Genomic DNA, 22,698 nt, shown 5'->3' on the forward strand with positions numbered 1-22,698 from the left:
TTTCATGAGGCAGTGGTAGACTAAGCTGCTACACAAGCAGATGGCAGATGGGAGGACAGGTTGGTGAGGTTCATTGACAAGATAGATGAGAGAGAGCGGGAGAAAGAAAAAGATGCAGACAGGTGCCATTAGGTATCAGAATAACATCCTTAGACCCACTGTTAGACTGGACTAGCCTGCTCCATTATTTTTTGCACTTTGATTTTCGAGTTGCCTTTGAATTCAGCCTTCTGAAGTTGGTCATTTTCATTTCCATCAAACGATGTGGCATCCTTTTGTTTCTTACACCTTACCCAGTCCTTATAGATATCCAGCTTAATTTTTCCCCATTGAGATCTGATGTTTTCAAAGTTTTTCTTTAACTTTTTTTTAAGCAGTGTACATGTTTCCGTGGCGGTTGCCTAGCAGCACAGGCTGTCTTGATCATTTCTGATTTGTAGAAACTGTGGAAGATCAAAGTCAGTCAAAACTAGAGCAGACTGAAGCCATTATACTGTTAAGATGTGCAGCGCATAGCCGTCATTCAGTTACAACCATGAGGTCACTTAGAGTCCAAGCCCTCATGTCTGGACGCTTAGCAAATAAATATGAATGTACCCCACAACGAGCGATCGCCTGGGGAGGATGTAATGGGCCAAAAGGGTCAGAGAGAAAAGCTTCCAGAATCAGTTATTGAGACTATTGATAGAGAGATAACCGTGCAACAGCAGGTGGTGTTGAAAGAGACCGTCCATTATTTATCAACAGTCTTTTTGTCAGCTGAGTACACTACTGACTCACTACTTATATCAATAAATGCATGGATATGTGTGTCTTTACAGCTGCCCTATATTGCTGTCTATCCTTTTCTGACCCTCTCTGTTACGATCGCCATGGGGATTTAGGTGCTGTTGTGGCTTGTTCTCAATCACTTCCTCATAGTGCTTTCTCCAGTGTCCGTTCCTGTGCATTTCCAGGGTTTGTTTAAATTATTCACATCAGGGCCATTACTAAGAACACTCACCCCCTCCTATACGATCATCTCCCCCCATCAGGATGAGATGGGTGGTCTGTTAGGATGGGAGGGGTGCCACATTTCCTGGGTTTTCGCCACAGTGGAGTAAAAGCGCCTGAGTTCTTTTACAGTGGATCCACTCACAGATGAATCACTCACAGATGAATCACTCACAGATGAATCACTCCCAGCAACGCTTTTTTGGGGGGTGAATTATTGAAAGCCTCTCCGATGGGACAGAGTGCACTGTTAATCTGTGTGATTTCAGGCTTTCGTGCTGAAGTACAGATGTCCAGCAGTCAACAGTCTTTAACAGAGATGTGGTAGTGCGCTAGTCATCGGTGTCTACATCCACACTGCTGAAACGTATTGTGAGTAAATGTAGTGCTTTTGCCAAGGGTGCCTAAAACACTATAGGCAAACTTCCAAAAGCAGCTTCTACAAGTGGTGTAACATTACATAAAGTTCTTCTTTTGGTATGACCCTTTGTATCACAGGTATATTATTATTGCACAGAAAACAATAAGAATGCAGAGCCTTGGTATTTCTGCTGAATATGAGCTCTGCTCTATGATGTTGCAAATTCACACCATGAGCATAGCATAAACTCAGTATGTAGTGGGAGTTAACACATTATACACATTTCTTAAAATTGGCAGGGTGTCTGCTCAGCTTCTGGCATGCTGGATGCAGGGTGGCTGCTTCTGCAGCTTTCAAAGCTTTGCAGTATTTACTTCATTTATCATTAACTGACATGAAACATGACTTTTATATCATCACTTAGATATAGTGAACGTCACTTGTGCCTGTCGTGTCACTCAGACATGAATCGTCCAGCGCTGTCAGCATGTTGTAAATGTTTGGCTTAAAGGGCATAGCAAAATAAGATGTTTTTTTATTTACCAAACCAAACGATTGGAATCCATTTAATACACCATCACAATCCTAGTCAGTAACGTACTTACACTAAGGCAATGACATGTTTTTGTTTCCAGCATGAATAACTACCCAGAAACCTGACCTCTGCTTTTAAATCAGCTAGCGTTCTCTGATTTTTCTAGAAATTGACTCTTTCCAGGCGGCTGTCTGATGCTGAGCAGCCAACTGCACAACAATTTGCTTATCACGACTCGCTCTCAATCATTGTGGCCTCACTCTCTGTTCTTCTTTCAGCCGACTTAAAAAATCACACTTTGTGAACTCTGGCCTCCTGCTGACAGTGCTGAGCTGGCGGCCGGCCTCCAGCCCACATCTCAGTTGCGTGCCGTATCTTTGTCATTTATCTAAATCCCAAAAATCAATTACAGCACTCCAAGGTGCCAGGGTAAGGGATTTGAGTTTTAATTTACTCCTTGCTCCTCAGGCACTGGCACATGCCCCTCTCCTGGCATTGAGGCTTATTGAATTAAGCAGAGGTAGACAATTCTCAGGCTTTACATATCTCGGATATTGGCAGCTGCACATTTTTGTGTTTACATTTCCCAGTGTTGCTTTTGTAGATATGACTGGCCTTGGTTTTTATTTCGATTTCATTTTGCTCTGCTTAGCAACTTAGCTTGTTCTTGGCAGTGTTCTTCTTCTGACTGACTTTATAAGTCAGAGGGGCCAGTTCTTTGGAGTTCCCCTTACCAGATTCTTTTAATACTGGATTAGCTTGCCAAAATCAAAAGAATTTACTTTAAAGTATCCATAACAAAGTCCATATGCACCCTGAGACTCTCCTTTTCCTTTTGGTCCAGCTAAATTAACAGTCTTCACAATGAAAATGCATCAGAATTCACCAGTTCAAACTGATCTGGATTGAAAACGCGCTACATTGTGTTCCCAACACATTCTCATTCCCAGGACATCAAAGAAACAGAAGAAAATTTTCATCCAGGATTTTATTTTCAAAATCTATTCAGGTAGTTTTGGTGGCTATACTGAGTCAAACTGAAAAAACAAAACAACTATCATTGACCTCAAGTTTGACGTGGGACACAAGCTCCATTCTTCTGGGTGAAAGTCTCATGTGTGGCCCACGTATCCACCATGACCCTGTGTTTTTTTTCATCCTACTTCTACTTAGGGACAAGCCATGTTATTGTATTTGTCCACACAATTACAAGGCTACAATATCACAGATATATGACTGGTCAGTTGCAACAAGAAGGGTGGGGTGATACCACCCTTCTTGTGTTACCATGTAAAACTATGAAGACCCAGTGTGTAACAGCAGCCTAACAGCCACAGGGATACAGTAACATTAGAAGCACTGCCACCAGTAATAGGTCAGCACTAGCCCCACGAGGGAACCTGCTGTTAAAAGGTAGCTCAGATTGAAATGACTTCAATCTGACTTCAATTCTTAGCAATGTTGTTTCAAATAAAAAGAAACTATAGCTACACATATTTTCTCTATTGAAGACCACAGTTTAATACTAACAGTAATGTGGAACATTGATGCCTGACATGTCATGGTCCGGGGTCTGGTGACCCAGTGCGCTGTGATTTAGTGGTTTCTCATGGTTTAGTGTGTTGTATTTCTGGCTCTTTTAGTTATTCCTTAGTATTTATGGTGATTTCTAGTCTTTAGGTTTCTGTCTCCCCTGTGTTCCTTCTGTCACGTTTAATCAAGTTATGCTTTCATGTCTGTGCTTCTCATTGTTTCAGTGTCAAGTCCGTGTCTCTGTGCCTGTCTCATATTTCCTGTTTTACTTTGACGGTCTCATGTGCTGTTAGTGTTTTCAGCTTTGCTTCCTCACGGTCTTGTTGTACGTGATTACTCCCAGCTATGCTCTCCTGCTGTCTCATTCCCTCATTATTCCTCTGTGTATTTAAGCACTTTGTCTTCCTCTGATTGTCTGCTTATCATCCATCACTAACATCCCATGTCTCAGGTATTTGTGTGTTTCCTAGTGTTCCTGGTTTTTGTGTATTTAGTTTCCCCAGTTTAGGTTTTTGTGATTAGCTTCTCATTTGTCTGTTTTTCATGTTTGGTTCATCTTCTGTTTTTCGGCATCAATAAACGGCACGCCATTTGTTATAATACAGTTACGTTTCCACATTTCATTCATCTGTATTTGGGTCCACTGCTTTCCACTCCACACGGTCTGCCTTGACATGTCATTAACAAAGCTGTTGCTGTTAGCTGGCTAGGTAGCAGAGGTACCTTCTGTGTTGATGATGTGCCCTCCTCCTGCAGGGTGAAGATTAGACAGCTGTCCTCAGTTCACAACCAAGTTGAGCACTAAATGTGTGAATAGTTCCACACTTTACTTTTGAGTTTTCCAACGACCCCCAGTCTTAGGGTCATTACTCTAAAAAGTAATGTATTACACATTATGCATAACTTGTCATAAAAAAGCAGTGCAGTTTTTTATCATACATACTCCCTGGAGAAAGTAATTTGTTATGCCATTCATTACATTAATTTTACATTACACTCTAAATTGATAGCTATATAAACCTTAGGCTACAGTTCTACATGTCCCAATGAGAATACACAAGTAATCTTTCTTATATATTTTTAGATATAAACACAAAACCAACCCAAAAGAGACTTTAAAGCAGTAATTCTACTGTACATGTACAAATGAAAGCCATAATGCTGCTAGCCTGACTCCTTATCACTGCTGCAGTCTTCTTCCTGTTAAAAGAGAGGTTTTCCTTCCCACTGTCACCAAGTGCTTGGGTCATCAGATTGTTGGGGTTTTCTCTGTATTATTGTCGAGTCTTTACCTTACAATATAAAGCAGCTGTGTAAATAAAATGAAATTAAACTGGACTGGTAAAACAGTTTCCCCTTGGATGAGCCTCTGCTTGTCACAAAATGAAAATATTTGTAAAGAGTAGGGAACATTTGTGTGTGTGTTTGCTTCAAATACTGAAAGGTAAGTGTCAGAAAAGTAGTGATATTTTATATCAGGGTTTTCTCTCTCTTTTCCTTCGTGGCTCTATAAATAGCTGGGTGGATTTTTTCTCTCTCTCTGTTGCCTGTCTGTTTAGTTACAGTTTTATCAGGTTGAAAGATGGCACATTTTTCTGACAAGCAATTTCAAAGATAGCATCTCAATTTCAGACTTGTGCATGCCATCCCTTGAGATGGCCCCCCTGTTCTGCTGGGGTCATTTCCCAACCTGTAAAACAATTTCTTAAACCAGCAGCAGACGCAGCTTCCTCTGTGGGAACTGATATCTGACCACGATCATTTAGATAACTCTTCAGAACTCCATATCAGCAGGCACATAAGCTGCCCCCACTTTCTCACTGTGGTTAAATGTCCATGCCGTCAACAGCTACTGTTAGCACACATCTAACACCTTGCAGTCTACTGACACGGCAGAGCAGGGCATGGGTTTCCAGAGAGGTGATAAGACCAACTGTGTTTGAACTCTGTGGCCTCCGTGTTGCTTTTTATCTCTCCATAAAGATAGCAGTGGAATCCATTAGCAAGCATGTGGAAGAAAAAGAGGGAGTAGAATGCTGCGCTTGATGTCAGCTCGAAATGCAAATGCATGACAGGCTGCACTCTCGAGCTCTCACTGCATGTTGTACATAAAGCGATAACTGGAAGATCAGGCGTGTTGAACCTCCGCTTTTGGTTAATCCTCCCGTGACAGGAAGATATGAAAGCTCCTCGACTCCATGAAAAGAGAGGAGGTAGAGGTTTGTCATTGTGCTCCTCTTAAAGCACAGTGCAGCAGGGTGGTCAGGTTTCAGGCTGGGGTCTCTGTGAGCTCAAATGCTTTCAGAAGAATAGAGTCAGCATTTGGAAATGGTGGCAAACTGCAAAGGAGTCTTCCGTTACTCTGAGTGCACCTCACAGACAAACACACGCACACACCCTCCACCTCCCTCTCCCCTTTAGAAATTCAAAACCCCCTTTTTAACTTTGTTTGTGAGGGGACGTCATGGTCGAGCTGCCAGCCTGGGAACAGCGGCAGCCAGTACGGGACCAGTAGCTAGAAACCTGAGGAATAGTAAACAGAGCGAGAGTGTGGGTCAACAGAGAAGGCTCAGAGAGTGCATTTCCATTTGGCTCTGCCAGCCCGGCGTAAAAAGCACCGAGATGATATGATGACTTAATGCAGTCTCAAGTACCTGACTTTTTACACCAGGCTATTGTGGGACTGATAGCGTGCAAGCAGAGGAATGCTAGCAGCAGGTCTGTATGCCACATTGTGCCCTTTTAAAGTAGAACCACTTAAAGAATGTTTTCCAGCTTTTATTTTCCCCTGCCTGAAAAGGTGTGAATGAGTCAATACAGCACAGAAATATCACTGTGTGACTACGTGTCATAACGTTCAGCACTTTTAAATTTTAGTTAAAGTGTGTCATTATTAACCCCTTTAAAGCCTAAACCATCAAATAACTGCCAGAAAATTCAGTGACCTGAGTTTTCATTGGACCTGCTGACAAATTTTAAAAAATGATTTTCATATTTTCTTTTTTTCTAATGTATTTTGTCATTTATTGAGGTTTTTCATGGGGGGGATTACACTGATGATGCAGAAGTCTCTTTCTGTGTATCAAATATGATGCACTAGGCATTAAAGCACAACAAACACTACTACTGTGTTCTTCTCAGCCCGCTACATAACTTTGGTTTACGCACACGGCCAAACAGATCTATACATTTTGGCAGCATTATGAAGTGAAAGGCACATTATTCAAATGTTTATTGCTTATGGTTTGTAATTAGGAAAACATGAATTCATCTGCAAACTGATGCAGAAGGTTGTTCACATAGTTGTGTCGTCAGCATTGCTTATGATCCTCCCAACGTGTTTCATCCCACACATTTAGTGTGACTTTGCAATTCTTTGGCTGTTCACTCCTTTTTTTAAACTTTTCTACTTTTATCTCCATCCAAGGCCAGCTTCCTCCCATTTGTAAGAATTTGATCAAATAAAAACAAAGGCTTCTTGAAGGGGTTATATTTAGGACGGAGCGCTCTTTTAAAGGTTTTTTTAAAAAGCAAAGTAAAAACATGCAAATGCCTTTGTTCAGTGACCAAGATGGGCATCGATTAACACCTAATTGGCTGTTTAACATTTGTACATGTACAGTATATTTTCTTTCTCTTCCTCTAACGCTGCTCTGTTTCCTCCTTCATTTCCACCTCATCCACTTCCTCCTTACCTCAAGCCTCGTCTCCTAAACTGAAGTCAGGGCTCTAGCACACAAAAACGTGCGTAAACATGTTGATTTATTCCTGGTATTTTTACAGTTACTCAGAAAATTAGACATGCAACCATCCTGTCTTCGGGCATCTGACACAAAGCTAGCTAAAAAAAAACAGCTGGTTATTAGCTAACAGAAAAAAAATCACACTTTCCTTCAAAAAAGTTGATTACACTCTCACATCGTATGAGAGTTTATTTATTAAGCTTCCAAATCCAACAATGTTGGATTCACTTCAAAGAAAGTTTCATTAGCTGTTGCTACTAAGCTTCACTATCTCTTTGACTGTTATCAGATTACTTTCACAAGGTTTTACAGCTTCTTCCAGAGTAGATAGATATGGACACATAACAGTTCACTACAGATGGATGGCAACCGAGGCTGTTTGTCCTACATCATCCCCCATAGCTAAGATTATACACTTGAATTAGGAAGTGGTAAAAAAAAAAAACAGAATTCGATGGGTGGTTGTCTGCAATCTACTGACATCTACTGGTGATATTTTACTCAATTTACCTTTAAAGTACACATTTGCTGTCTCATTAACAATGCCTAACAACCTTTGCAGTATATATATAATAAATGTGACAATGGGATAGACTTTCTGTGTTTATGTGTGGCCTCCTTTCTGCCGCAGGGCCCTGTTGGAGCTGAGGAAGTGCCGTCTCCTGATCCATCCCAGTCACAGCAGCCCAGAGTCCAGCACAGCTTTGTCCAGGAGCATTTCCAGGCACAATACAAGTGAGTTTCTAAGGATAAAATTTGATTTAAATGAAGTCGACATTAAGAACAAATTATCAGTTTGTCACATCTTGCTGGCTTACTATCATTACGTGAAGAGATAATGGTACAAGTGACTGCTGAAACCTTCCCTGAGTCATTAATAGACTGTATTTTAAAGATGCGGGCAACTTCCTTGAAGTGGCATTGTAATGTGTGTCACAGAGGGAGACCAAGAACAAAGGAGTGGGGGCACACAAGAACACAATATAGAAAGTTAGTGGAGGAAAAAACTGTGTTTATGTAGATGTATTACATAAAAGCAACAGTTTAAACATCATTTTGCATTAAAAACCTGTTTTTCACCTTTCAGACTTAGTAAAGCATATAAACTATTTAAGTGAAAATCACAATACTACCTACAGTAAGTTACAGAACAAGAATCAACTCATCCCTAAGTACTAAAAAAAGATTCCTTTGTGCATCCAAAGGAGTCTACCCCAGTAGAAAGAATTGGGTTTAACCCTTTAAGACCTACCATAGAACCAAGTCCGCCAGAGCTTATATTATATTTTTACATGCTGTAGAGCCATTTTTGGGAGCATTTCAAGTTGCTATACATCAATACAACAATTATAGCCCAGATTTTAATAATATGTATTCATTAAGTGCATAGTAATTACATAAATTGCAAAAAAGTGCAATAAACTACAAAAAAATTGAAAATCGTTTTTGCTTTTTTAACATATATTTCTAGTTAGAGAAATTTAAGAGGCTTATCCCTCAAAACTGTAAATACAAAAAAGTTGCACAAAATAGTTTCCTACCACAGGAAATTTATTTTGAGTGTCTTCATAGTTTTATTTTTGAAATACACCAATTTTTATATACTGCAGGAAAACCGAAAATAAATATTATACTGCAAATTTGCAAAAAAGCAGCATATGCATCAAAATAAACTATTTCCAGCAGTGCAATATGAGTCGTAAGCATCCCAGAAACGACACAGAAAGTCATAAAGTCAAACATAACTTTTAAAAACACAAGTATAGGCCCTGAGGCCCTGATGGTAAAAAAAAAACTACATTTCCGCGAAAATGACGTCACTTCCGGTTTCGGGCAGGAAATGGCGGACATGCGATAGTTCGCGCTGACGTCTATTCCAACGTAGGAAGTGTTATGAACAGCTGATCGGATCGGCAAAGCGTGTTTCTGGAATATTATGTTTTTGTTGCTGCAAGTGCTTTTTATGCAGTTTTTGCAAAGCTGTATGTGGAAGGAAACTGTGACCTAGGACAAGCTGATGGCATAAGATGTAAGTACAACTCCTCCGGTTTCATATGCAAAAAAAAATTATTGCGCTAGCTCACGTGGTTGCAGAGCTACCGGGATTTAAAAATAGTTACGCAAAACAGAGCATGCCCGCTCCGACCGGCTTTAAAGGGTTAAGGGATTTTTGCAGAAGTTCAACAGCTGCTTCCATCTTTTATATACAGACTATGGTTGTAACTTGGTCTAACAGTTACCAGACACAGAAGGCCTGTCAAACTGTTTCTCCCATTGAATGACTGTAGCAAGACAAAAGTGACTTTGTAAAAAAAAAAATTATTCTGAACCAAAAACTATTTGCCAGCAGACTATCTTTCTGTTTGGCTGAAATCAGCACATACCATATCAAGCATCTTGTGAGTTTTGTTTGCACAAAGGTCCACTGCCATGTTGTCAAGTGGTCTAAATGTCAGGTTGCTCTGCAAGAGAAAGGTCACGACTTAAATAGCTCCTGCGGACACGTCTGTCTCATGGCACTCCTGTGTTTCGTCCAGGCTCACACTGTGTAGATAAATGACATAAATATTACTGTATAATACCAGTGAAGAGAGGGGGTCAAATCACACAATCCACTTACAGGCTCACAGTACACGGTGTTCAGGGTTCACCGGTCGGATTGCAGAGTAATTGCTAAATACGGCCATTTAATGGAGATGTCATTATTTCTTTTACAGAGAAGCCCTCAGAGACACACATGCCAGGTTAGAAGGACTTTAAATCTTCGCCCACACAAACACACACAGCACTAATTACCAGGCAGACAGAGGCAGTTATTCTGAAAAGGCCCAATGAAAAACTGGCCTGCTTCTCTAACCTCTGAGCCTCTTAGAAAAACAGAAATCTCTTAAGTACAAGTACTTATTTGGAGTGCTTTCCTTTTTGTGCTGAAACAATTAGGGATGTCACAATGGTCGAGTATTTTCTCTGTTGTAATGCTTTGTGAATATTTTTCAATCAAAGACTTTTCTTCCAGTTTTTTTGGAAGGTGGGTTTTACGGGGAAAAAAGGGGGAAAGCGCTTAGCACACTGTCTTATTAACATTTTGGTGCAGCTGGATGTCCTCATGTCTCCCACGGATCAGTCATCCTGGAGATAAAGAGGCGGCTGATGTACACGTCTGTCAGCTGCAGCCTCCTGAGAGTGGAACAGGTCGACTTTATCTCAATAGAATTTTTAATCTTGTCCGTTAGAAACTACGTTTATGCCGCAGTTTAGCTTTCAAGGCTTTGCCTCGTTGGTTAGTTGAGTTAGGTTACAGTTTACTTCTATTATACCTAACATCTAAGCAGTTGTTGCTGCTGCTGATGATTTCAAATCTCATCTTTTTATAAACAAGACTTTTTCATAAAAGTGCAGGCTTTCCAGGCTGAACTGCCTCTGATGCGTACTCTCTGTGGCCTGTACCTTCTTCCATCTGCTAATTCTTTGGAAAATTGGCAGCTCTGTGTGACTGCCAGTATTACATCTGTCAGAGCGCATCGCCTAATTGCCACCCTCACTCTCAAATGTTTCAGCTGTGACACACTGGGTGGGTCTACATAGGAAGCAGCAGCCGTAGCAGCCCGGCAGGCAAGATTTGTTCCTCTCTCCCACTCAAATAGTGTCCTAGCCAGCGAGAGTGGGTGAGACGGCACAGAGAGAGTGCGCAGTATACAACAGGAGCGAGTGCATCGCTCTGCGGTAGCACTTAGATGTCAAAAGATTGAAAATGTTATCACCTCAAAATAATTGCACCAATTTGAAGAGCAGGGTAATTGCTCTTATTGAAAATTAGAACCACCGTTTGAGGTTTACTGCAGTAAAAAGATGCGGCCCACAAAAGGAGCTCAGATCTGAAGCTGTTTTTTTTTTTCAACACTTCTTATGTCCACCTTTATTTTTCATGCTGCTATTGTGCAAATTTCTGAAGAAATGTTCTGCCATTCTTCTGAGACTCTTTTTTTCCTCCTGCTCGTCTTTGATGGAGAGGATGTGCTGCCTCACCTTTCCTTTTTCTGAAACACCCCAAAGGTTTTTTATTGGACTAAAGGCAGGTGAAATGCTTGGTCAAGTAATAGTTTTTTGGGTTTTATTTTGTTTTACATTTTCCTTCTTTAGAAACTCTTGTGTGATTCTGGCAGAGCTCTGTGGATCCTTTTTATGCTGGAATATTCATCTTCTGCCAAGCTTTAGGAGACGGAAGTCATCTTGTCAGCCAGCATTCAGGCATTGTCTGTGCCGCCTATAAATGTTGTCTCCCTTTTGCACTCGTCTGGGTCCATATCATCACGCTCCAACCTCTGCGCTATGTATTGGTCATGTTCACAAGAAACATACTGGACCCCTTCTGAGCTGAAGCACTTAGCCTGCTCCCGGTGTTCGTTAGGCTTCTGTTCGTGCTCTTCAGCAAATTTGAGAGCAAGCTGTCACAAAAATTCCTACAGACAAGAATACCGCCGGCTCTGAATCGTCTGTTTTTAAGAGGTAGATGATGAAAGCAGTGCACTGTCAGTGGCATCACTGCAGACGGACAGCCATTGTGGTTGTATTTAGTGGTGCTTTACCTGCTTTTGTACATCCTTAATACTGCTGCAGCTGCGTTTTTAGTTTTACCAAGGACTTTCTTGGATCTTGGTGTAGATCAGAGGTGTCACACATAAGGCCTGAGGGCCAGAATAAGCTCAATAAAGACTCCAATCTGGCCCAGGGGACTACTTTGAAAAATGTGAAGGAGTCCAAAAATGGATGCACTACTCTGCTTTTACCACATTAAGATGTAGCAGAGATTAAATGTGTAGTTAAACGTCTTTACACTGCAGGAAAACAGAGTGTACTGGTCCGGCCCACTTGATATCAAACTGGGCTGTGAAGGTAAAGCAAATATTTGATCATGTAGGACTTTCTTATTTATGGGGACAGACTGGAGTGGTAAATGGCAAGTACATAAAAGCAGCACTTGACATAAGGATATCTGATACCCTGAGGCAAAATTGGAAATCTGGCATGTTTTAAAAGTGGTATGAGTGTATCCATGTATCTGTTTACATTCTGGATTATTTAAGCGACAGTTCCAGCTGGAAAATAATTTGCATAGTTTAGGTTTGGTGTTATTTGGCGAGGTGTAGGTGGGGCAGATTTTATTATGTTACATATGTTAATCACATACTCTGTAGCTTGGGGAACCTTGGATATTAGTATCATTATTTCATTATTTATTTATAATCATTAAATATATCTGCTGTATATTTTAGATTGAGACCAAATGCATATAAGATAACGACATTGTTTAACTCTAAAGACATTTTTATTAAATGTGAATTTTTAAAGAGATTGTATCTGTGTTTGGACATGGGTACTTTGGTGATAGATGTATTTATTGTTGACCCTCTGCTTTGTTTGTGTATATTTTTTTACCTCAGCAGGGGGTCAAATGAGAATGAATAAGCTAAAGTATACACCGGTGTACTCTGACTTCAGGTCCTTTATTTATAATATAGTCTTTACTTGTTTTTGATTGCTTAAAAGTGCTACTGCACATGCGTGTATTCAATTCTGTTGTATACTGTGTACTACAGGCTGAGTTTTCCTTAGCAAAACCTTTACACAGATACTCCAGCATATACATTGCACTGTCAGTCTATTTTACCAGTGCAAGAGTTGCAGACAAGCATCCAAACACTGAGTTTTTAATTGCTTATGAATGTATTGCACTGCTGGAATTAGACTTGGAACAAAAATTTCCCAACTCCTGTCTTTCTCTCTCTTTTGGCTTCCAAGGAACTGAGTCCTGGGGCTCCATCACTGCTCGTGTAGCACTTTGCAATGCAGTGTCCAATGCAATACAACATCTAGAGTTGACAGACCGGAGAATTATCCTTGTAATAGCCCGGTTTGTCACTATGCAATCATCACGGCCATTATACATGTTCAAACAAGTTAAATCACCGTCCAAGCGAGCAGCGCCAACAATTATTAGATCTTTATTTATGTTATGTGTCATCACATTCTGGAGCTGATCAAAAGGCTCGTTTTGTGATGACTTTAGTTTCATTTCTACTTCGGTTCACTCACTGATGCATAGAATTTTAGGCCCTCTAAAATGGACCCAGCTCAGTATTTTATATTATCGCATCTTTACATTATATGAAGTTTAATATAATCCTTAATAATCGTATACTGGGCCTTTGTACAGTGTCTAAAGGAAGCCATTTAACTCTCTTCCTTCTTGGTTTATTGGCTGTGCCAAAAAAGCAGAAGTTGGACGAGGCTGCTGCACTCACAGCCAGAGCTGCGCGTTTGACATGCGATATCAGGGAAATCTGCTCGCAGTGACGTCCCACTAAGCCAGAAGCAGAAAAAACTATAAGGCTCCAAGTGTTTAGCTGTTGTGAAACCATAGCTTGAGGCATAACATTATGAGCACTGACAGGTGAAGTGAATAACACTAATTATCTCATCATGGCCCTGTCAGTAGATGGGAGATATTAGGGAGAAGGTGAACATTTTGTCCTCATAGTTGATGCAGGAAAAATGGGCACGTGTAAGGATTTGAGCTAGTTTGACATGAACCAAACTGTGATGGTTAGATGACGGAGTCAGAGCATCTTATGGGGTTTTCCCAGCCTTCAGTGGTCAGGATCTATCAAAAAATGTCCAAGGAAGGAACCGTGGTGAACCAGCGACAGGGTCATGGGCAGAGTGAAGGCTGGCTGGTGATGTCTGGTCCAACAGACAAGCTGCTGTAGCTCAAATTGCTGTAAAGTTAATGCTGGTTCTGGTAGAAAGTTGTCAGAGCAACACAGTTTGTTGTGTATGGGGCTGCAGAGCTGCAGACCAGTCAAGGTCTTCACCAACAATATTATGCAGCTGGTCATAATCAGAGATGGGCAGTAACGTGTTACTTGTAATGCGTTACTGTAATCCAATTACAGTAACGTGTTACTTGTAATGCGTTACTGTAATCCAATTACTTTTTTCAAGTAACGAGTAAAGTAAGGGATTACTATTGCAAAAACGGTAATTAGATTACCGTTACTTTCCCGTAAGCACGCTGCGTTACTGCGTTACTAAAACTGTGATTTTCTTGCGAGAGTGTCTCATGACAGTGACGTAAGCGAGTGCGACGTTCGTGACAACAGCTGTGTGCAGATCAACAGTGGATAATATATCGAGTGCGGGAGAGAGTATGAGCATGCAGCGTTTAAACCTTATTTTGAGTTTGATTCTGTAAAAAGTGACAAAAACATTAGTGTCCATTGTGCGTGGGAAGAAAACTTCTTTTTACAGCGAAAAAAAACCCTTAACTTCCGAGCAAGCACCGAGTGCGCTACGACGTAATGGGAAATTCACAGAGAAACTCACAGATTCTTCCACTGACCGCTGCGGCACACCTGCACCAGGGTAAACCTCCGCCTACGCCACTCAACATTTTCACCTGTATAGCAGGCTAGTCTGTGATTTTTTTGCTGTATTTCACTTGCATCTATTTGAAAGACTGAGTGTAAACACAAAAAATATTTTATTTTATGTGCTGGAATGTGCAGAAAATAGGTTTAAATGTTAAACAAATTTCTTCCAGTCAGAGAATGTTGCATATAATTTAATTTTTGCTTGATGCATAAAGTTAAAAGATTAAAACTAATAAAACAAGTTTTAAAAAGAGACTTTTCCATTTGATTACATTTTGTATGATGGATTATGCAGAAAAAGTAGAATTGGGCTGAAAGATCTATCGCTTTATCACCTATTCAGGTTGTAAATCGTGTTTTTAAAAAGTAACTAAGTAACTAAGTAATTAATTACTTTTGAAAATAAGTAATCAGTAAAGTAACTGGATTACTTTTTTGGGGAAGTAATCGGTAATTAGTTACTGATTACTTTTTTCAAGAAACTTGACCAACACTGGTCATAATGTTATGTGTGATCGGTGTACACTGTAAACTTTGGCCATGTTGAATATGAGCATCTGATATTGTAACAGAATGTATATGGCAGAAAATGTAAATAATAGCTCCACATAAAGAAAAGCCTAAATTAGATCAAAGATTGTAATCTTTTACTATATGTGGGTGAGTTACCGTAGCTGTAGTTAGTAAAAAAGAAAAAGAAAAAAGACTTTCCAGCAGTGTGCACCGCATGAAGGCTGAATGACAGTCAGTCAAGTGTTTCAAATTACAGATATAGTGCAGTTTCAGTGGGAGTGTGGAGCTCGTCTTACTGTGGTGCCAATTTTTCCGAGGGATCTCGTTTACTCTCTCGTTCTAGTATTATTATGTCTCAATTGTACTTTTAATTAGAGAATTATGAGACACAAATTAAGGTTCATGCCTTTTCAATTTCAGAACATTAACGTGGTCAATAAACTGCTCCCCAGCTCCCAGCGGAGGATAGCGACGAGGCTTAGTGAGAAAAATGAGGTGCCAGCGCGTTTCATTTCAACCCAAGTTGTTTTCTTTCTAATTGCTTAGAAAAGAAAATGAAGTGGAAGCAGATAAGTAAATTAAGTGTTATTCAGGAAGGTTCAAAGCTCTGTGCTGTAGGAAAGCATCAAGCCAAGAGTCTCTTCAGCATGGCTGCATCCCAGACGAGGGGATACATACCTCTCAACCTTTCCACGCTTCCTCCATTAGAGCATCACCAGAATATCACCTCTTCCTTTGCTGCTTTTTTCTTTCTAAGTGTTTCAGAGCAGCGCTGGGCACATCTATGTTTTAGCTAAGGCTGAGTGTGATTTGTATGCAAGCAGTGCGGTTGCCCTCACTGTTTCCTGGCGAGAATAAGACATCCGTAGGGCAGCCATTCGACTCTGCCAAAATGGAGAGATCCACTAAGAGCCCATGTCAGCTGGGCATGTTTGAATAGAGCTTTGTTCACCAGCCTCCCACACCTCCCTTTACTCCCTCACTGGGTCTGTCAGGTGCCTTTCTGTAAGGAAAACACATTTGATCAGTTTAGCTATGTCTTTCTCATGGAGTGTGCTAAGGTCGGAAAAGGTTCACAGGTCGTTAGCGTGACCTCAGTTCAATCAAGACATGATGTGAACTTCAGATCTTCTACTTATGCTTACATATTGCTGTGCATGAGCTGTATTTCCCACAAATCTCTTAGTTAATGTTCTGCCTGGTGCTTTCCACACGATTTCAACAGATTTATTTCTGTTGTTTTGATATTGAAGCAATAAAAATGAAAAGATAAATTAGAGTAATGACTGATCAACACTATAGTTCCATTGAAACATGCTGTGCACGCTACCGGTGTGAGGTTCCTGTGCCAGCGGGAAAGAAAAACCCTCGGGAATATGTTTACAGCTGAACAGATGTTTGCAGCAGAACCATCCGTCACACTTAAGCAGTTACACAGAGCCATACCAAACACCTGCAAAGTATAACCACACGTTTTTATGTTAACACAGTCAAATGGTGCTCCTGAGAAACCTTTTAGTAATTTTTACACTAAAATAATTTTTCTAGCTAGTCTGGAAATTAAACTTTTGAGCTAACAGCAGCCAAAGGGGAAGCTCAACTGTAACTGTTGCTTTTAATTAGCTATTGAATTGAGCACAGGAGTGCAGTTTATGGAAGTTACAAATTCTGATGGTCATTATCATTTATATTTATAAATATATATTTTTATACATATAGTATGTTTAATTTATCTTATAAGGAGCAAATAATATGATGTGATGATGTATTATTGTTTAATCAGCCAATCACATGGCAGCAGCTCAGTGCATTTAGGCATGCAGACATGGACAAGAAGACCTGCTGAAGTTTAAACTTAGCATCAGGATGGGGAAAAAAGATGATTTGAGTGGTTTTGAACATGGTTGTTGTATTTCAGAGAAAAGTCAGAGGAGAGTCTGACTGCTTCAAGCTGATAGGAATGCAACAGAAACTCAAATAATTAATTATGACTAAGGTATGTACATCTCTGAATGCACAGGATATTGAACCTGAAAGTGCTGAACCTGGTATCTACAGCAGCAGAGGACTACTTCTGTTAGCTAAGAACAGGAAACCTGGGGCTACAGCTCGCATGGGCTCACCAGTATTAGACAATATAGGATTGGAAAAATGCTGCCTGGTCCGAGTCTTGATTTCTGTTGCAGGATTTGGATAACAGGGTCAGAATTTGATGTAAGTATATTGTAAACAATATGAAAGAATGGATCCATCCTGATCAATAGCTCAGGCTGCTGCTGGTCGTGTAATGGTGTTGGAAATTTTTTGGCACACTTTGGGCCACTTAGTACCAACTAAATATCCTTTAAATAGGTTAGCTTACCTGAGTATTGTTGCAGACTATGTCCAACCCTTTATGACCACAGTGTACTCTTCTTCTGTTTGTCACAAACCCCAAATCATTTCAACCTGGTTTTAATTGTGTGATGCTATCATGTCATGGATCAAAATCTCTGAGGAATGTTTCCAGCAACTTGGACTTTTAACTGGACTCAGGGCTGGACTGGGACAAAAAATCGGCCCGGGCATTTTAACTAGAAACCGGCCCACCAAAAATGTGACGTCATTCAGGGGTAAAACTGCAAAGGATTCTGGGAACTTGTGGCAAGAGGTACTAGCACATGCAGGCTTTCAATTGAACTCAGTTACACAGCGATAAAAAGAAACACAAAAAAATGGCAAGAAGCTGTTGTATTATTAACTGCAATAGCCGGTGTTGTGCCAAAAGGTGATTGTCTGCCAAAAACTGATTTCCGGTATTTGCCAAAAACTGATTGCTATTTAAATTGCTATAAGTAACTTGTTGGGCTATAATATGTGAAACATATGTCAAATGCATCCCTCATGGATGACATAAAGTCACCTCTCCATCTCCATCTCTCTCTCCTGCTCTTTTATTTCTCTCTCTCGCTCCATCTCTCTCTCCTGCTCTTTTATTTCTCTCTCTTGCTCCATCTCTCTCTGCTGCTCTTCTGTCTCCTCTGTCACAGACTTCTCCACTTTTGATGATAAATCAGCCTGGTGCAACATGTAAGGATTGGCATTTGTTAAGATTTTGGGGAGTTTGAGAAACTAACCTTAAGCATAAAATAAAATTTACTATCAGTAACTTCATAGCACCCGCCCAGCAGTATATAAACTCCGTCATGCTAGCTAGTACGCAGTACCAGTTATTCTAAGCGACTGTAAAAAGTCAGCACAACGAAAACAAACTCCAACTAAACTTGGTTTATATCTGACACAGATAGACAGCAGGTCATAACTTCTTACCTGAAGTTCAGTTCCTCTGCCACTATGACCGGCGGCCGCCTCGGGTCTCTCCTCCTCTTGCCTCCCTTTCCCTTATCCACCTGCTGGCCTCCACCACTTGCTGATGTTGCTAAATCTGTGGAAGCTATGCCATAGCTACCGCCAAACAATTCAGTTATTTTTACACATTTGGCAGCGTCTGCCTGAAGGGCTTGTTTCTTTTTGGCCCTAATTTTTTCTGCACCTCCTTTCCTTTTTTTGTTCTCCATTTTCTTTAGTTCGTCTATAAGATTGCTAAACAAGGGGGAGGGTGCATCCGACCTCCTCGGCTGTAATTGGTCCAGCCCAGAGTCGATCATGACCAATTGGCCAATCCAACACCTTTCATTATTTATACCCTTCCAAAAATAAAAAAAATAAAAAATCGATCGGCCCATAAAAACAAAAAATCGCCAGCGGCCCACCGGGCAAATGCCCGGTATGCCCGATGGCCAGTCCAGCTATGACTGGACTGGAAGGAATCTGAAGGAATCTGGTCTACATACTGACCAAAACCACAGCCTGAATTTCAGCACATAGAGCAAATACTGCAGGTGGTACAGATGCCTCATTGTGCGAATATATTATTTTATTCATTTCATCTGTAAACCATAAAAACCATGGACAGGCTCAGATTTCTATTGGTAACTTTAGAAGAGTGTGTATGAGTACGCCTGTTTTTGAATCTGTACTGCTTTTTTTTTTCAAATTTGTTGAACATTCACATAATTAGATCTGTTTACAGAGAGTTGAGGTTTACAAAATCACTTCCAGCAATCCTGCTTTTAAATTCTGTGGGCTCCCTGACTCATTATTGAGACAATTAGCTCACCGGAATAAGCTATTTCTTCCGATGACATTAAGAGGGATTAACTGAAAGAAGTGAAGCCATCCACAGAAGAGACTGAATCAAAAATCACTATTGTAGTCACTCCCTCCTTTCTGTGCATCCAGACGTAAAGGAAGAAAGACCATCACTTAGGAAATTCACCTACCTCCTTTGCTCGGGCCTCCTTTAATGGCATCACATGAGCAGCGAAAGTGACGCAACAGCGTGGAAACCGCTTTTGCTGTTTTGCGTTTATAGCACCAATCATCCCAGGGGGGCTGCTTCAACTACCTCTAACCCCCATCCCCATCCCTCGACTCTCTCTCTCATTCCCACCAGTTACATCACTCATCTTTTCCTTTCTCACAATCAGATCAAGGCGTCTGAATGGAGCACTGTGAACACTTTTCCTGTGGTGTTCACTTGTGTAACAAGATTAAGCCATCTCCTTTCCTGCCAGACTTAATCAGGAGGACTTTGAGATTAATTGGAAGCCCGTGTCGAGTCAGTGCAGCTGTTTTTTCGAGACTAATGTGACTGTGTTCTTTCGTCCCCGCAGATCTTCACTGACATGCCCACACTGCCTGAAACAGAGCAACACCTTTGACCCCTTCCTCTGCATCTCATTACCGATTCCTCTTCGCCAGACCAGGTGAGCAGTGCTGTTATTTTCAAAAAAGACTTCTGTCTATTATCTGAAATTTTTTTCTAGTCAGAACGACAAGTAGAAACTCATTCACAATAATGATGTGGACCTCTGATCATTACACTGTTCAATTTGGCAAATAGGTATCTTACAATACGTGATCTATATAAATATTGTTAATCTTGATAGTTTGATAGTTACTTCTTTTGAAGTCAAATTGTTATGTTCATTCTTCATCTCCATATTTTTCTTTTCAGGGCTCTGCCAGAGTAGCTTTGCATGATTTGCAGTTTTGTGGAGCTCTGTAATTCTTCCTGTGTCTGAAACAAGCTAGCTTATCTCCATTCAAGCTAACTTTCTTCAGATTGGCTACACCTCACAGAAGCTTTGAACATCATATGTGCCGGGCTTCTATGCTCACAGGTGGATGATTGTTTCTGAGATAGTCATTTAAAGGATATTCACTCTAGAAAAGTTCTAATAATGGACTTATTAATAAATTATATTGTAAATAATTGTGCAGTTCTTCTTTTTGTATGGTTTAATGCCAACGACCCCGCCACCTCCATGTGAGCACTGTTAAAAAAAAGTTTCTTTCCTCCCCATTATTTCTGACTGTTTTCACTAGTTTTGCATTGGACTAGGGTGCCTAATGTTGTCACTTCTGGACCCTACCGAGGTTTCAAAGGCAGTCCAACTCCTCCAGGTTGGCACATTAATAAGTGCCATTACCAGAAAGTTTGCTATGTTTCCCCTGCACCATCTCAAGAGCATGAAGAAGATTCCAGCTACTCTGGGAGAGCTGGACAGAGCCATAGAAGGCCCTTAACCCAACAGCTGGATCGATATCTACTCCTTTGTGAATAGGATGAGCACTGCCAGAGCCACAGAATGACCTCCAGCAGGACACTGATGTGGATGTCACTGACCAAACAATCGAAGAACTAACTGAATAAGACAGAGGGTACACTAGGGACCAACATCCCCAAGGGGGCCTTGTGCTCACTGCCCAGCACCGTTTTGCCGAGCCAGATTTGCATTTGCCATGGAATACCAGAGATGGCGGATGCACTACTGGCACCCTGTGCTTTTCATAGATGAGAGCAGGTTCACCCTGAGTACATGTGACAGACATGAAAGGGTGCTGTCTATAACACTGTTCAGCAAGACCAGTTAGGTGGTGGGTCAGTGATGGTATATCCATGGAAGGACTCACAGACCGACTAAGCAACAGCACCCTGACTGCCATTAGTTATCAGGATGAAATTCTTGACACTACCCTGGTGCAGTGGGTCCAGGATTCCTCCTGTTGCATGAAAATCCCCAGCCTCATTCATCCAAGCAGTTCCTGGAGGATGAAGGAATTGATACCATTGACTGGCCCCTATGCTCAGCTGATCTAAATCCAATAGAAGACCTCTGGGACATTATGTTTGGGTCCATCCAACGCCATCAGGTTGCCCCTCAGACTGTTCAGGAAGTCAGTGACGTCCTAGTCTGAATCTGGGACCACACCATCGTCTCATTAGGAACACTCCTTGATGTTGTCAGGCATGCCTACAAGCATGTGGGAGCCAAAAAAAAGTAGTGAGTGCCATTATGAGTTGTTGCAATTAAATTTCACCAAAATGAACTAGTCTGCTGTATCCTTTGATTTTCAAGGTATCTTTGAATTCAGCCCACTGTAGGTTGATCATTTTCATCTCTATCGAACGATGTGGCATCCTTCAGTTCTTAGCACACTACCCAGTCCATATCAGCGTGATTTTTTTTCCTGTTGAGATCTAATGATTTTTGAATGTGTTCCTCTTTTTTTTGAGCTGTGAATATTTTGTTATAAAGTCACAGAAGACTTTGACTAATAGCAATATTGGTAATTTTATATAGATATTGCAAAACACTGCTATTTTTGTGACCACATTGAGAACCTGATATTGTGACATAGGGATTATTTTTGCATACATAGAGCTCATTATTTGAAACTTTGTGCATGTTTAATATGTGAATCCACTACTGTAACAGTACATACTGTATGTGACGGAAAATAAGGAAAAGCATGATAGGTGCTCTTGAAACTTCAGGCAATAAAACACCAAACAAATCGAGACACAATTACAAAATAGGATGTACAACACCCAGCTTTGTTCATGCATTACATACAGGAGGAACACAGGTCATTGTGGAGCTGAAGGGCCTGGTATCAGAAAGGAAAAGCTAGTGGGAAACCTTCTCCGCATTAAAACAATGTGTTATTCAAATTTACATGAAAACAACCACTTCTCCTCCACGTTAGATTAACGAGGCCCTGAGCCCGTTCAGGAAATCCTGGCATTTTCAGGGAGGGGTAACCCATTCCTCCTTTTTTCAGCCAGTGCCTCTCTATTTATGCATCAGGCTTTTTTCCCCTTCTTATCAAAAACACATGTACATATCTACAGATAGGTGACCAAGATTTTAAGTTAAGAGACTTTCACAAAGTTTTTGCTGGCGTGGATTAAGATGGGTCGCTGCAAAAACAGAGTTGTGGGAGTGGTCTCTTACAGGATGAAATGATATGAATCATATACTTTGGCCATAATCACTCAGGTCAACCCAGGTGAACACTTGCAGATGTCTGAACCACCATATTAGATGGTGCTCTCTACCATAATATCATCAACAAACCAATGAGGGAATATCTTTTGGGTGAATAGTGTCTATCCCTCCAGTAAAGACTTTGGAAAACCAGTGCCAGGGAACACTAAAGCTGTTCTGGCAACACACAGTGATCCAGCACTTAACCCTTTAT

The 22,698-nt window shown here is 40.8% G+C and overlaps 1 protein-coding gene across 1 annotated transcript in view; it reads left to right on the plus strand.

The window, feature by feature from the left end:
- Window positions 1-22,698, plus strand: part of usp43b (ubiquitin specific peptidase 43b) — a 90,105-nt gene that overhangs the window by 24,746 nt on the left and 42,661 nt on the right. Inside the window, exons 3-4 of the mRNA XM_084926705.1 lie at window positions 7,797-7,900; window positions 19,824-19,916. Coding sequence (XP_084782831.1) covers window positions 7,797-7,900; window positions 19,824-19,916 — 197 coding nt within the window. The remainder of the gene's footprint in view (window positions 1-7,796; window positions 7,901-19,823; window positions 19,917-22,698) is intronic.

Source organism: Perissodus microlepis, chromosome 4 (genome assembly GCF_051167445.1).
Source record: "Perissodus microlepis isolate ML-2025 ecotype Zambia chromosome 4, ASM5116744v1, whole genome shotgun sequence".
Lineage (NCBI taxonomy): Eukaryota > Metazoa > Chordata > Actinopteri > Cichliformes > Cichlidae > Perissodus > Perissodus microlepis.